Source organism: Astatotilapia calliptera, chromosome 19 (genome assembly GCF_900246225.1).
Source record: "Astatotilapia calliptera chromosome 19, fAstCal1.2, whole genome shotgun sequence".
Classification (NCBI taxonomy): Eukaryota; Metazoa; Chordata; class Actinopteri; order Cichliformes; family Cichlidae; genus Astatotilapia; species Astatotilapia calliptera.
The window spans coordinates 13,591,528-13,605,574 of record NC_039320.1 but is presented as its reverse complement, the minus strand read 5'-3'; the positions used below and the strand labels follow the sequence as shown (position 1 = coordinate 13,605,574).

Below are 14,047 nucleotides of genomic sequence, written 5' to 3'. Positions count from 1 at the left end.
GGTTGCCTTTGGTCTTAGTGCCTGCTCAGTAGCCGCAATTATAAAACCCACCTATGGCACTGTGTATTAAAGTGACACACAATGTTTACGAGGCAATTTTACTTGCAAGCCCAACCAAACTGACTAAAAGTCTTCCACATCATTTTAATTTCAATTTGATTTTTGGTTTTATATAATGTCAGTTCACAACAGGGGCTAAATATCACTAAAAGAGAGAACCCCAGTGACTTGATAGTGAGGAGGACAAACTCCCTTCTAACAGTTAGAGACCTCTGGCAGAACCGGACTCAGGGAGAAGCAGCCATCAGACTCCTTTTCCTCTCATCAGAGGAATGGGAGGGAAAAGAAGGGAAAATTAAGGAGCATAAAGAGAAAAACAGCAAACTTTGAGAGAGAAGAGAAACTAATGAGTAGGATTTGGAATCTCCCAATGTAACTTCAGGTAACTCTGGGTTTACTGGATTATGAAGGTGGTTCACTTCCTATTGGGCCAGGATAACTTAGGTACAGACCAGTTCTCTTCTGGAGCAGCTTATACTCAAGATAAGAGACCAAGATGTACAAAATCACTACATCAAAATACGCACTTAGCTTTCATGTTGCATCTGTTCAACTGCTCGCCAACTTAAATGTCTAATGAGCCAATCAAGGCAACAACTTGCAGGCATAGTTGAGATTGCATTCTGAATTGCAAATAAGCATCAGAATGGCAACGAAAAACCATTTAGGTGACTTTAAATGCGACAGAGGCTCGTCTGAATATTTCACAAAATGTTACTGAGCTTTTTCCACACAACCATCACTAGGATTTATATTGGATGGTTCAGAAAAGAGAAAAAATATCCAGTGAGCAGAAATATTCTGTGCAAAAATACCTTCTTGATGACACAGTTCAAAGAAGAATGGGAAGACTGCTTTGAGGTGACAGTAAGTAACTCAAATAACCACTCATTACAACCAAGGTATGCAGAAGAGCACCTCTCAATGCATCGAACCTTGAATCAGATGGTCTACAACAGCAGACGACCACACTCCTGTCAGCTAAAAACAGGAAACTGAGGCAACAATTCATATTGGCTCAACAAAATTGGACAGTAGAAGAAACTCTTGCCTGGTCTAATGAATCTTTATTTCTGCTGCAACATTGGAACAGCAGGGTCCAAATAATTTGTGTAAACATTACAGTATGGCTCCATCCTGCCTTAAATCAACAGTTCAGGATGGTGCTGGTTATGTAATGGTGTGAGGGATAGATTTTGGCACACGTTTGGGCCTCTTAGTACCAGGTGAACGCTACTTAAATATCACAATCTGAGTATTATTGTTCATCTCCTTGTGGCCATAGTGTACCCATCTTTCTGATGGCTCCTTGCCATTACTGTACTTAAACGGCCTCCACAGTCACCAGAACTTAATCCCATTTTTGGAATGTGGTGGCACAGGAGATTCACACCATGCATTTGCAGCCATTGTCACTGTCAAAGAATGTGTCCAGCTCCTTATTGAATCTGTCCCAGTACAAGCGAGGTGTACCTAAAGTAATCAGTAAGTGCAGATGCTTAGGAATAATTTTACTGGTAAAAGCTTTATTCATATGGAAGCAATTCACCACAACAGTCAATTAAATGGGGCTTTACTGTACAGGCAAATTTGCTGTGCCAGAGTTGCAGCTGAACCCATCTTGCATGCCATTAGAATATATAAGCAACACATTAATTTAATGTAATTACACATTACATTAATTAGTATTCAATTTTCAATGCAAAAAAATGCAATTATAGTCAGGTCTTCCAGTGTTTAGTACTTTAGCACTTAAACTGCACACACATTCCTACAGGATGTTTTATATTAGAATATAGCTTACAGACTGTGCAGCCTTTCCTAACACACAGTCTCACACTGCTGCTTTGAATAGCTGGTGTTATGTGTTTAACCTCTCCAGATTTTTCTAACATTTTTTTCCTTTTGTAAAATTCACTGCTTCTCTCTTTCTTTGTAAAACTTGCTGCTCTGCTGCCAAGAGACTTCTCCATGTTTTTGATTGGTCATACGCTGCCAATTCTGTCTTTTTCATGCAAACACTGCTCATAACTCGCAGTTACACTGGGAAACCCTGGGCTGACTTGTCGAAGTGATAACCACCCTTGTGTGACTGCTTGCCCTGATTGCTGATCTTCCAACAAGTGAATCCAGATAAGGAAGAGATGTCCCGGGTTTTTTGACCTTGCTTTGTACTTACAGTCTAAATTTGAAAAAAATGCTGAGTGAATCATGGGAAGTCTCCCTGCAGTCTAAGCATATAGCAGTTTTACAGTACCTTTATTTAGCTTATGTGCATAGATATGGTTACTTTGAAAATGATATTGATATGATATCACATATTCACTGTTATGGCCTTAAATGATGTTTCACTGCCTGTTAGACAAAAGTGCAGCTTTCAACTCTAATAACGGTTGAATTACATCTTTTTCTTTTAAATAAAACTGTTCCAGTGAAGATGTTCTCTTTCCAAAGTGCAGGCCAATTGCTCTAGACACTGAATATATTAACCTGCGCACAGATGGTGGCCTGCAAATTGAAATCATGCCAGTGGTTTAGAGTATAAAGAACACTTAAATGTTTTAAGAAATGAAGTAAAAATGGGCTAAATCATGCAATCAACAAGATTAGACTTTAATCTGCTGAATTTAAGACATTATGAATGCAACTTTCAACCCATTTCACATCCAGTTTATTAATTCTAACTCCATTTTGTACACAAAACAACTCTCACTTTTTATTTAATTTTTTTTCCTTTTGTTTTTAACGTTGATTGCAAGGAACAGACCTGATAATTATAATTATTCCACAAATGACACCCTCTTGCAACCACTCGACTGATGAAATGTTTTTTTTCGAGTAGTAATTATACAGTCAGTATTGTGCTAAAAGTCTAAATGACTGGTGTATGTAAGATTCAGTGACTGGATTAGTTTTGTAAGGGCCAAAATAGCTCAACAGAAATGCAGGAAAATCAACTTTGTTAATTTGTTTTTGTGCTGGGTTCATTGCTGTAATGGTTTTGAGTGTCACTGTTAAAGTACAGGTCTAGTATTGTCTCATTGTAACTGTCATAATGACCGATAGATGTCTTCTTTAGGGATCACATATTATAGCTTGTTCAGGGCCAATACCCACAATAAAAAATGAAATATAAATAAAATTTGCTGTCATTCCTATCCTGCTTCATTCCTATTGATTTCTATATCTTAGTGGTAAATAATCTGGATCATTGATCACGTTATTATTGTATTTGTCCTGGAATGTGTGCTTTTGCACACTGCATTTTTATGTGTTCACAAACCGCACTGTTCTTATTCAATTATTTTTCAATGTTATAAGCTTTCATGTGACTTTTTAAGCCATTATCTACAGATGCTGAATCTGTCACTTTCACATGACAGATCACTATGCATAATAAATAAGGAGCCCTGGCCCTTAATTAAAATCAACAAATAGCAGCAATTAAAGTGACAGCATCAGAGCATCTCATGACCCTCCTACGTTTAATGAGAGGCAGAACTGCTAGTTTACACCTGCTAATTTTCTTTGTTTCTTGCCCTGCTACCATTAGCTTGGTCTATTTTCCATATTTGTGCTGATAGTTTGTATTTCTTCTTCTTACTTTATGGAGGACAGCAGCATCTGTTACAGAGCCTCTGTAAAGCAGACTGCTAGTTTTTCCTGTTAGCTTAGACATTACTACTACTCCAGATAGCTTGACTGCAAGGCACCGAGGTGTAGCCTTAGCTTAGCTTTAACTTTACGTTACAGCAACAAAGTGACAAATTATTAATTAACAGTTAAGTGTAATGGGGAAACTTTGCATGCTAGTCACTGATGAAATAGAGCACTATTACGGTGCTGTAACTTAGCAGAAGCAGATGATTGTGAGGATTATTGGAACTTTAACTGTGAATCACAACCTATACTTTTACATTTTTATATTTTTTCAATTTGTGTTTTGTCTTTTTTTAAAATCACTGTACAAACATCCATTTGTGAAGGCAACTGACTCATAGTTCCCGGTCTCAAACATCTGCACTAATGCCTCCTCAGGCTGGTTGTGTTGACAAATCTAATCATTATGATCAAAGACTAAAATAAAAAGTAAACACACCAGCCACTTCATTAGGTACACCTGTTTGTTAGCATAAATATCGGCAGCTCAATGCATTTAAGCATGCAGAAATGGTGTAGAAGACCTGGTAAAGTTACAAACATAGAATGAGTTTGAAGATGGCATGGTTCCTGCTCAAATAACCAGTTCTTCCAACCAAAATAAGTACAAGAGCACCTTGTCAACCTTCAACCAGATGGGCTACAGCAGCAGAAGACCACACCGTAGGGCTGCACGATTAATCGTTAGAAAAATCGCGATCTCGATTCATACTTATGTGCGATCTCATTTCCAAATGCCAACGATTTAAAAAAAAAAAAAAGACAACGATTGTACTGCATTTTGATCCGGGACGTACTCTGCATGAAAACAAGCGCTCACTCTTCCTGCTCAACAAATGATAAGGGCGGAGCCTTATGGTAAATGGTAAATGGCCTGCATTTGTATAGCGCTTTTCTAGTCCATAGGACCCCAAAGCGCTTTACACTACATTCAGTCATTCACCCATTCACACACACATTCACACACTGGCGATAGCAAGCTACATTGTAGCCACAGCTGCCCTGGGGCGCACTGACAGAGGCGAGGCTGCCGGACACAGGCGCCAGCGGGCCCTCTGACCACCACCAGTTATACCACGTGATACAGAAGCTGTGCCATCTGATGCTAAAATTAGCAGGGAAAAAACAACGGAGTGCACTTCAGGGATGACGAGAAAGTGACAGGAGAAAATCCGTCCCGGTCAACCACCCAAACACCAATAACGGGAACCTTATACAGCGCTTCCCTATACCCATCGAACTTCCGCAGGCACAAAAAAATTACGGAGGCTTTTACTTATCACCTGACCAAAGATATGGCTCCCATCAACACTGTGCAAAACGAGGGATTTAGGAAAATGATCAACACCCTAGACAAATGCTACACAGTGCCGTCCCGCAACTACTATTGTTGCACTACCTGCTCTATACATGCAGTGTCGAGCAACGGTGGAGACGGAATTTCAAGCAGTACAACATTTTGTAGCAACAACAAAACGTGAGACATTTGTTGTTTTATGTTTATTTATTGTTTTTATGTTCAGTTTCAACTGTTACGAAGTTGATGTGCAGTTAATAAGTGCAATAAATATTTATACTGGAAAAGAAAATCGTGAGAGAATCGTGATCTCAATTCTAAGCCAAAAAATCGTGATTCTCATTTTATGCAAAATCGTGCAGCCCTACCACACCGGGTGCCACTTTTGCTAAGAACAGCAAACTGAGGCTAGAATTCACACAGGCGCACCAAAATAGTACAACAGAAGGTTGGAAATATGTTGCCTGGTCCGATGAGTCTTATTTTCTGCTGCAACATTCAGATGGTAAAGTCAGAATTTTACATAAACACGTTTTAACGTCCATTCTGCATTCAGTTCAGGCATGTAGTGGTGATATAATGGTATAGGTGTAGTTTTTTGGCACATCTTAGAACCAATTGAGCAAGAATCCAGCTCCACGGCACACTGGAATATTGTTGATGACTATGTCAACCTTTTATGAGCACAACAATTTCAGCTATTTCAAGTTCTGTTTAATTTACTTGACCATAATAACCTTGCATGCAAACACTAAAGCGTCATTGTCAAGACAGATCTCGTTGAACTTACTCTGACCCATATTGGATGAAAGTAAATGTTTCCCCTCCAATCTTTAATTAATTTTATAACATAAAATCTAAACAAAGCAGTACTGACATAAATGCAGTTTTTTGGAATGTAATGAAACCTTCATAATCTTTACTTTTTTTTAAAGTAAACTTTTTTTACTTTAAAAAAAAACTTTGTTTGCTATTAGTTCATCACTTTCACACAGGCCAAAAATTAAGCAAGATTTCAAGCTTCTGAAGAACCTTAGCTGACTCCAAGTTCTTTATCTCACTGCTACTGCTTTATGACTTAATATGGCAAAGCAATGTTTGCTTTCCTAAAATGAATTTATCAAAACCCAACAATAAGAACAACCTTTCAGCTTACTGTCAGAAGCAGAGCCTGAACTCTTGTGACTAATCTGAAAATGCCAAATATGACTGTGAATCATTTACTTACATTTAAGGGTTTCTCCAGCATAGGGAATATGGAGTTTAAAGCGATCACAACAGGGACCAGGCGTCAGAGATGTACATCTGAACATGAGGGAAGATGAAAACACAGACATTCAAATCAAGTAATCAGTTAACATCAGGGATTTTTTTAGGATCAGTATAGAGATAAAACAAATATATTGCTGTTTAGGAAGAGTTTGATATTTTTTTGACACTTTATCTTTATAGAAACAACACATACATTATTCACATTTTTACACAGTCTTGATCAAAAGTTTAAGACCACTTGAAAAATGGCAAAAATCATATTTTTCATGGTTGGATCTTAACAAAGTTCCAAGTAGAGCTTCAATATGCAACAAGAAGAAAAGGAAGGAAGACAAAACATTTTTTTGAGCATGCAATTTATTGAAAACAACACTTAAAATGAAACAGGCCGTTTTACAGGCAATCAAAAGTTTAGGACCACATGCCTTAAAAGCAAAAATCTCTCATTTCTTCTTGTTGCGTGTTGAAACTCTACTTGGGACCTTGTTAAGATCCAACCATGCGAGTTTGTTGGGGAAGAACTTGATCAACCTGCCAGTCCTGACCAAAACCTGATAGAACACCTTTGGCATCAATTAGAGCAGAGACTGTGAGCCAGGTGATCTCATTCAACATCAGTGTCTGACCTCACAAATATACTTCTGGAAGAATGGTCAAAAACTCCCATAAACACACTCCTAAACCATGTGGAAAGCCTTCCCAGAAGAGTTGAAGCTCTAAAGGGTGGGTCGAAATCATATTAAAAACTATGGATTAGGAAAGGGATGCCACACAAGTTCATATGCGTATGAAGGCAGACAAGCAATATACTTTTGCCAATATAGTGCATATGTGCACATGCAGATCTCAAATTAAAATGAATACAGAACAATTCTGAAATTACATATTATCTTAAGTCTAGTATTAAAAACTCATTAGTATAAGTTAAGCAGACAATTATTCTGCAGTGAAAACTCCACAAAACAGTATTTAATACTTTTCTTTTAGTAAAGCAAATCTCTTTGGATTTGGGGCTGTTTGTGACACAAAACAAAGAATCTTAGGCACTCTTTTTGGCTCACCGGGCCTAAAATGGACCCTGTGCATTCCCATGAAATAATCAATGTTCACTTAGTTCTCCAAGCTTTCTGAAGATCTTCCAAAGTTGAACAGTATCTGGTCTCAGTGGAAGGGTGGTTGTAAAGAATAAGTTCAAAAGCAAGGCAAACAGTGAGAAAATGCTGAGGTATGCCAAATTACACAAAAGCTGAACTGAATATTACTGACAACAGGTCCTATGGTGTAATGTATCCAAATTTGATCCTGGCAATGATATTTAACACACTGCCAAGGCAGGATAAGCACACCTGGAAAATGGAAAGCTCAGTCATGGATTGGCAACCCAAGAGCTCAGACCTCAACATTGTTGAAGCAGTGCTGGATCATCTTGACAGAAAACAAAAGGTAGCCAACATCCAGAGAAGAGCCTTGAATGTCTTTTAAGAAGCCCAGATAACTATTCTTGGGAACTGCTTACAGAAATTACGAGAAAGCTTGCCCAAGAGATTTCAGAATAGAGCTGGTCATACCAAATATTGACTTTCAAACTCATTAGAACATCACAGACAGTTTCCCCCCTTATAGACTGTATTTCCATGTATGCTTGCAGATGCTTTAATAGATCACTGCAACCATTTCCCATTTTATGAGCAACATATTAAAAAAAGTATAGTGGCGAAAAAATCTTTGCAAAAACCTTGTGGGTTGGTCCAAAACCTTTGTACAGTACTGTAACAATATTTGTCATTTAGCTCCTTTTTTCTTACAGACATCATTTGTGTAACATGTGATTAGTCCTCACCCAGTTTTGAGATCTGTGACACGGAGGCAGTTTGTGGAATCAAGCCCCACACGGCCATTCCTCACCACACTGCACAGCAGGGGACGCAGCTCAGGTGAGATCCGGTGCAGTGCGACTTCAGGGGACATATTGTTCATTTTACCCACTGTGAGCAGTCTGTAGAGACACGATAACAGTATAGAAATGCTTTGAATTATTTTATTAAAAAGCTAATTAACACAGTAGAAAGATTAAATATTAGTATTTGGTATCGATCTGCTGCCAGTTGTTTTACCCTGTTAGAATTCTAACAAAACATAGGTCCGAATTTGTTTTTCAACGATTAACCTTAGGTCAGCCAAACCTCATCCAGTCTCTTCAACCTGCTCCCTACTTTTCTTTAGATCCAGTGAAACACAGTGAATCTCCTTCTGATCTTCTACATCTGCGCTTTCTCCCCATAAAGCCATAGTGCTACTCACTGATTACCACCTTTCTTCTTAACCTAGGTTTAACAACACTTTCCCATAGCTTCATGGTATGAAGCTACAGAGACATTGGCTTTATGCCTCTGTAGTTGCTACAGATCTGCACAATACCCTTGTTCTGTACCAGTATACTCAGATGTCTCTCACCATCCAAGACTGTGTTCAGCCATCTGGTTAACAAGTCCACTGCCCTCACTCACAGATATAGCCATACCTCCACAGGTATGTCATCTAGACTAGCCACTTTCAACACTTCATTCTTTTCATAGCTAACCTTACTTCCTCCTTATTATTTCTCTGCACTTCCCGATTACCAACTGTCCTTCATTTGTCTTTCTCTTTCTCTCATTTTCTTCAAGGGAACTAATTTTTGAAAAACATTAAAGAACAGTTACAGTGGCAACAGACCCTGATTTATCTGGGACATTTTGTAACAAATCGAAAACATCTACAAAGTAAAATTGAGCCTTGTAATCAACGAAGTAGTATAAATAAAGACAATTGTTTCATTATTATCCTTTTTAAACTACAAACTTTAACTATGATTAAATATGCATTTTTTCATCATAATTTAAAAAAAAAAAACTATTTCCCCCTTTCCATATAAGTCAAAGGCAATAAATACATATATCGAAAGTTTTTTTTCACTCCCTATAGCTTTCCAAAAATGCAATATCGCTGGCTTTACTTTTCAGCTATCATTTCCTGGTATTATAGAAATGTTTTCCCCTTCCTGTTTTAAAATTGCTACCTTTCTATCCAACTTTTTCTGAAAAATACAGATTTTAAGAGAAGAATAAAGCACAGTAACACAATATCCACAAAACATTTCTTAAAAGTTTAGTGTTAATATAAAAACATTAGAAGGAAGCTGGTTTAGTTGCAACACTGGAAGCTTCCTTTCGCACTATAAGCACACATGGAAAACACATATTACATATAATGTTGTAACATTTTAACGTTCTAATTTGGTGATACATTGAATGCGTTAAGGGTAAATTAGTGTTTATGCCACAGTTTGTAATTCAGATGCTCATAGGTTTGGCATCGTTAGCCACTGTTAGCTTAGCTCATACTTATGCGTCAAATTAACACGATTTAAACGTATAGCGTCCTCAAAACCTCCCCTGCCCATTTCCGTCCATTTCAATACAGCCTGCGGCGGGTGTGTGAGTACCTGAGAGAGATAGAAGTCTTTAAATTTCAGGGTAAAGTCCAATGTTTACTTCATACTCTGATCAATTTCCCCGGTTCATATTGTTATTGGGTCCTTGTGATAGCCCCACAGTTAGGTGCCTCTCATAATGCCTGTGGGTAAATTTACTTTCATTCTCTTGCAGGAGCCGAATTTCCTCGTGATATATTACCTATGGCGCGGTTTTGTCTGGTATTTTTATATCTTAACACTGTCAAATAAATCTAAACGTTTATTCATTAATAAAATGACAGTGGTTGATCTGGCAATAGCGATAACGCCAGGGACCTGTCACCGTGCACTTTGACCTTGGACTTCAAGTAGTGGGTATTCAGTTTTACAATCCGCAGGAGATTATTTGAATTCCAGGTAATTTAACACACTTCATTTTACTTTGGAGGTTGTCTAATTGATCCGGGTCATGATCTTTTAGTTTTTTGATCGGTTTATTCCTCAAATACTTGAGGTGTCAGAGTATTTGGCTGCATATGTAATGACATGTACTAAGAGTTTACAGTACACCAATAATACAAGATATTTGGGCTTGTACACGACATTACCATATGCTAAAATGGATAAAGAGAACAATTAACAAGTAAGTACAGTAAAGTACGTGCATTTCTAATATGTGAATAAATTACCATAAAAGAAAAGATTTTATGATACTGAGCTTTTAAAAGATTATGGTTGACTTAATGGTTCTTTTAGTTATTTTCCTAAGCTTGAGTTATACTGGATCATTGAATTTGATACCAGTTTTAAACCATTATTCATGATATACTTGGATCAGCTACAACTATTAAAATCACCTACCTAAAAATTATCTTCCCTCTCCACCACCATTACAACTGCCATCATCACCGAGGCCTAGATATAGGATCTCTGGAGGGCTCCTACAGTTTTTGAGATTGAGACTTGCGAACAGATTGTAGGGTTTTCAGTTCTGGATCGTGGGAGCTGCAGATTTTGTCAAGCCCTTCAGAGCCTTTTGTGTTCCTCCAGCAGTTCTTGAGCAAGTTTTGCTAAACGTATAGGGATGATTTCAGCTTGTTCCAGTTTCAGTCCGATGCAGATACTTTGACTTAAGGCAGCGATACCATTGTTAAAATAAAAATGATTTCTGCTTTTTTTAATATAGCAAATTTCATTACACATAAACTCAATATATTTACCATAAAAGCTAAAAACTATGTAAGTCGACAATGTCTTGAGGGGATAAAAACAACAAAATAAAATACTAGTTAACACACATGTGCGCATATACACACACAGACACAGCTGTCAAGTGCAAACCTACAAGAATAAAAAAGTTTTAAGTATGTTTTTCAGTGTAGACACAGATATAATTGATCTCAGTTTAGCAGGAAGCTAGTTACAAAGAACAGGATTACAGTAACAATAATATTAATATTAATAATTCAGGGAACCATTAAAAGATGTCCTGAGATGTCTAACAAGGTTTTAGACACTGATCAAGTCAGAGATGTTCCACTGAGTAATCATCACTTTGACTGACGCTGGAAATTATCCTTTTTTTATATGCAAGTACACACTGATTTCCTAACTTTATAAAATAAAATGTAAGAAATGTACCAAAGATAATACATTACAGCAGGATAAAAATAATTAAAATATTCATATCTAGTCTCCTATCAGTTCATTGTGAGAACTATTTCTTCAGACTGCTGTCATTTATATTCAATGTACTCTAGTTTATCCTTTCCTGGTCTCACAGTTTCACTGAGTCCACCTCCTTCGACTGCTCCTTACACACACATTGGGCTGACAAGAAACGTGCGATGTGAAAATATATTAATGGAGTGAAACAAAACGTCACCGGTGTTACTGTAAGTGCAGTAAAAGCTTCCAAACAACAACAGAAGATAACAACAGTGACAGCGAGTAAGCTAAGAAAATATTCTTGGAAGTTTTTAGTAATTTCTGCTCTCTTGACCACAGTTTGTGGTTAAACTAAAAGCTTTTGCAAATATCAAAATGAAAAATGTTGATGTAGGTAGAGTCCAATGCTTCCAAGCTGCTGAGGCTTTGTTGTCATCTTCCTCCATCCTATGTTAGTCTTCCCACCAGTTATCAGTGCACTGCTTCCATCAGATGGTGAATTAAACACAGAACAATATAGAACTCAATTAAGTGGATCAGTCATAGTCCATCTTATTGTCACTGATATGCAATTTAAATATTGGATCAGTGCAAAGTATAATCAAACACAGTCAATCTTTTTTAATACATTTCCAGCAGTGTATTTCACAATCCACTTACAACACCATTGTGCGTGTTCTCCGCAACAAACAAGCAGACCTACTCTGAATTACAGTTTTTAAAGAAAATGTTTGTTTTGTTGCTTATTAAACAAAGCCGACTGCAATACTTCTATATATGTAACAGGCTACCATTGGCTGATAATATTAGTCATTTGATATATTGGTTGATTATTGTCTTTGAAGTTGACCTTTATCTCGAGCTTGAACGATATGGTAAAAAATACACTACATACACCCCCACTAATATTTGGTTAAATATGCTTTAGCAAGTTGCACCTCAACCAAATGCTTTTGGTAGCCATCAACAAGCTTCTGGCATAATTTAAAGATAATCCTCAAGGCTTCATTTTTGGCTCCAAGAGACCTTTCCAACTCGTGTAAATTTACAATTCTTCTTCTTAGAGCTTCACAGACTTCTGAGATCTTCATAAAGTTACCATGATATCCATGCTCATGAACCATGAACTTTTGACCAAAACTGTATAACCTGGTGTAATTTGCTGGGGATGGATTGGAGGAATTTCTAGCCTATCACAATAGGAGCTCGCTGTTCCTGCATTTTTTTTTTTGCCCTCCACTTACTGATTTTTAGCAGGGCAACTTTAAATGGTCTGTTTTGCAAACAGCACTAAAATAAAAATGGAAATTCAATGCCAGCACTCCTGCCGCAGTAGAAATGACACCACATATGGTGGGTCATCCTGGCCCCTTTCCAAATCTGCATTGATCCATGCATGACTATTAATTTACCATCAAGCTCCAACAGTGACTCCAACCAAGTTCCAACTACTGCTAGCTAAATAAAAAAAAAAAAAGAAGAAAAGCATTCAGATTAGCAGGTCATTATATTATATAGAAGCCTCAACAAAAAAGATCTACAAATATTAATACTAAGGTTCAAGGTTGGCTAATAAGTACCTCTCTTCAAGGGTACAGCCCTTTATTTTAGCTTTAGTGACAAGCTGTTGTAACACTAAAAGTGCAGTAAAGGTTTTTGGTTTCTGAGAGTGTATTTAGCATGGAGTGAACATGTGAAAGACCTGAAATATGTCATTTCTTGTGCAAACAGAACAACCCTAACTTGCAAAATAAAAATGAAAGGTGATCACAAAGGCATAGAAATTATATCAGTGCACCGGGCGAGACCGTATGAGGGCAGTTTTGTCTGATTCACCACTGGGAATTTCCACCTTCCTGGGAGTGATTCACAGTCAGTCTCAAAGCATCCAGAAAAAACAGCCCCCCCCCCCCCCAAGAAATATGTTGAGCCAAAGTACTCTGGTGAAATTGTTTACTAGTTCAACTCTCAGCTTGAAGTTGGTCTAACTTAAGTGGTTAGGAGGTTATGACACCGGGAATTGAAATAAAACAAATGCAGCTAGCGTTTGTGTGTGGGTAGAGCTGGAAAAAGTGTCTATAATCTGAACGTATCTGAACATTTGTTATACAGATATGGTCATATCATTGCCATAAAAATAGTTTCCAGTTAAGCCAGACACTGGGAAGAATGCAGGCTCACAAGGGTTTTTACAGTTGATCCAAAAGTTTTTTCTTTGGGATTTTGTTTGCAGTTCAGTCTAAAACCAGAGTTAACAAAGTGCAGACGTTGTATCATTTTATGCAACCTGACACACAGTTACAAGACAAGAGTGCAATATTATACCTTTAATCATCTATAGGTTCATGTAGTGTGTTAATAATATAGCAAAACAGACAGAACTTTCAGTTTTATCTCTTATATTAGCTTGGATTTCTAAACTATTTACTAGCAAAAAATGGAATATTACCCACAAAACACAAAGCATCGTCCTCCATAGCTGAAAACTGAAGCCAACACAGAAACACCAAAAGCTGAAGTTTCTTCTAATGGTTACTGGAAGCTGATTTTAAAACTTAGTTAATCTCCATAGACTCACATATGCAATTTTAAAAGAGAAATAACAAATTTATAGCCTACTACAAAAAGCAGTCGTT

General features: G+C 37.4%; 2 protein-coding genes across 3 annotated transcripts in view; one reads left to right on the top strand and one right to left on the bottom strand.

The window, feature by feature from the left end:
• The window catches only part of babam2 (BRISC and BRCA1 A complex member 2), a 126,081-nt gene extending 116,175 nt beyond the window's left edge, over positions 1–9,906 (bottom strand). Inside the window, exons 1-3 of the mRNA XM_026151098.1 lie at positions 9,774–9,906; positions 8,130–8,285; positions 6,246–6,322 (exon numbers count right to left, since the gene is read on the bottom strand). Coding sequence (XP_026006883.1) covers positions 6,246–6,322; positions 8,130–8,266 — 214 coding nt within the window. The 5' untranslated portion in view covers positions 8,267–8,285; positions 9,774–9,906. The remainder of the gene's footprint in view (positions 1–6,245; positions 6,323–8,129; positions 8,286–9,773) is intronic.
• A 187-nt stretch (positions 9,907–10,093) lies between these two features.
• rbks (ribokinase) overlaps positions 10,094–14,047 on the top strand; it is a 52,543-nt gene continuing 48,589 nt past the window's right edge. Inside the window, exon 1 of one of the 2 annotated variants that reach the window (XM_026151225.1) lies at positions 10,094–10,160. The gene's annotated coding sequence lies outside the window, so the exon portion shown is untranslated. Of the gene's footprint in view, positions 10,161–10,310; positions 10,387–14,047 lie in introns of those variants that run through there. The other variant, XM_026151226.1, reaches the window with a different exon arrangement.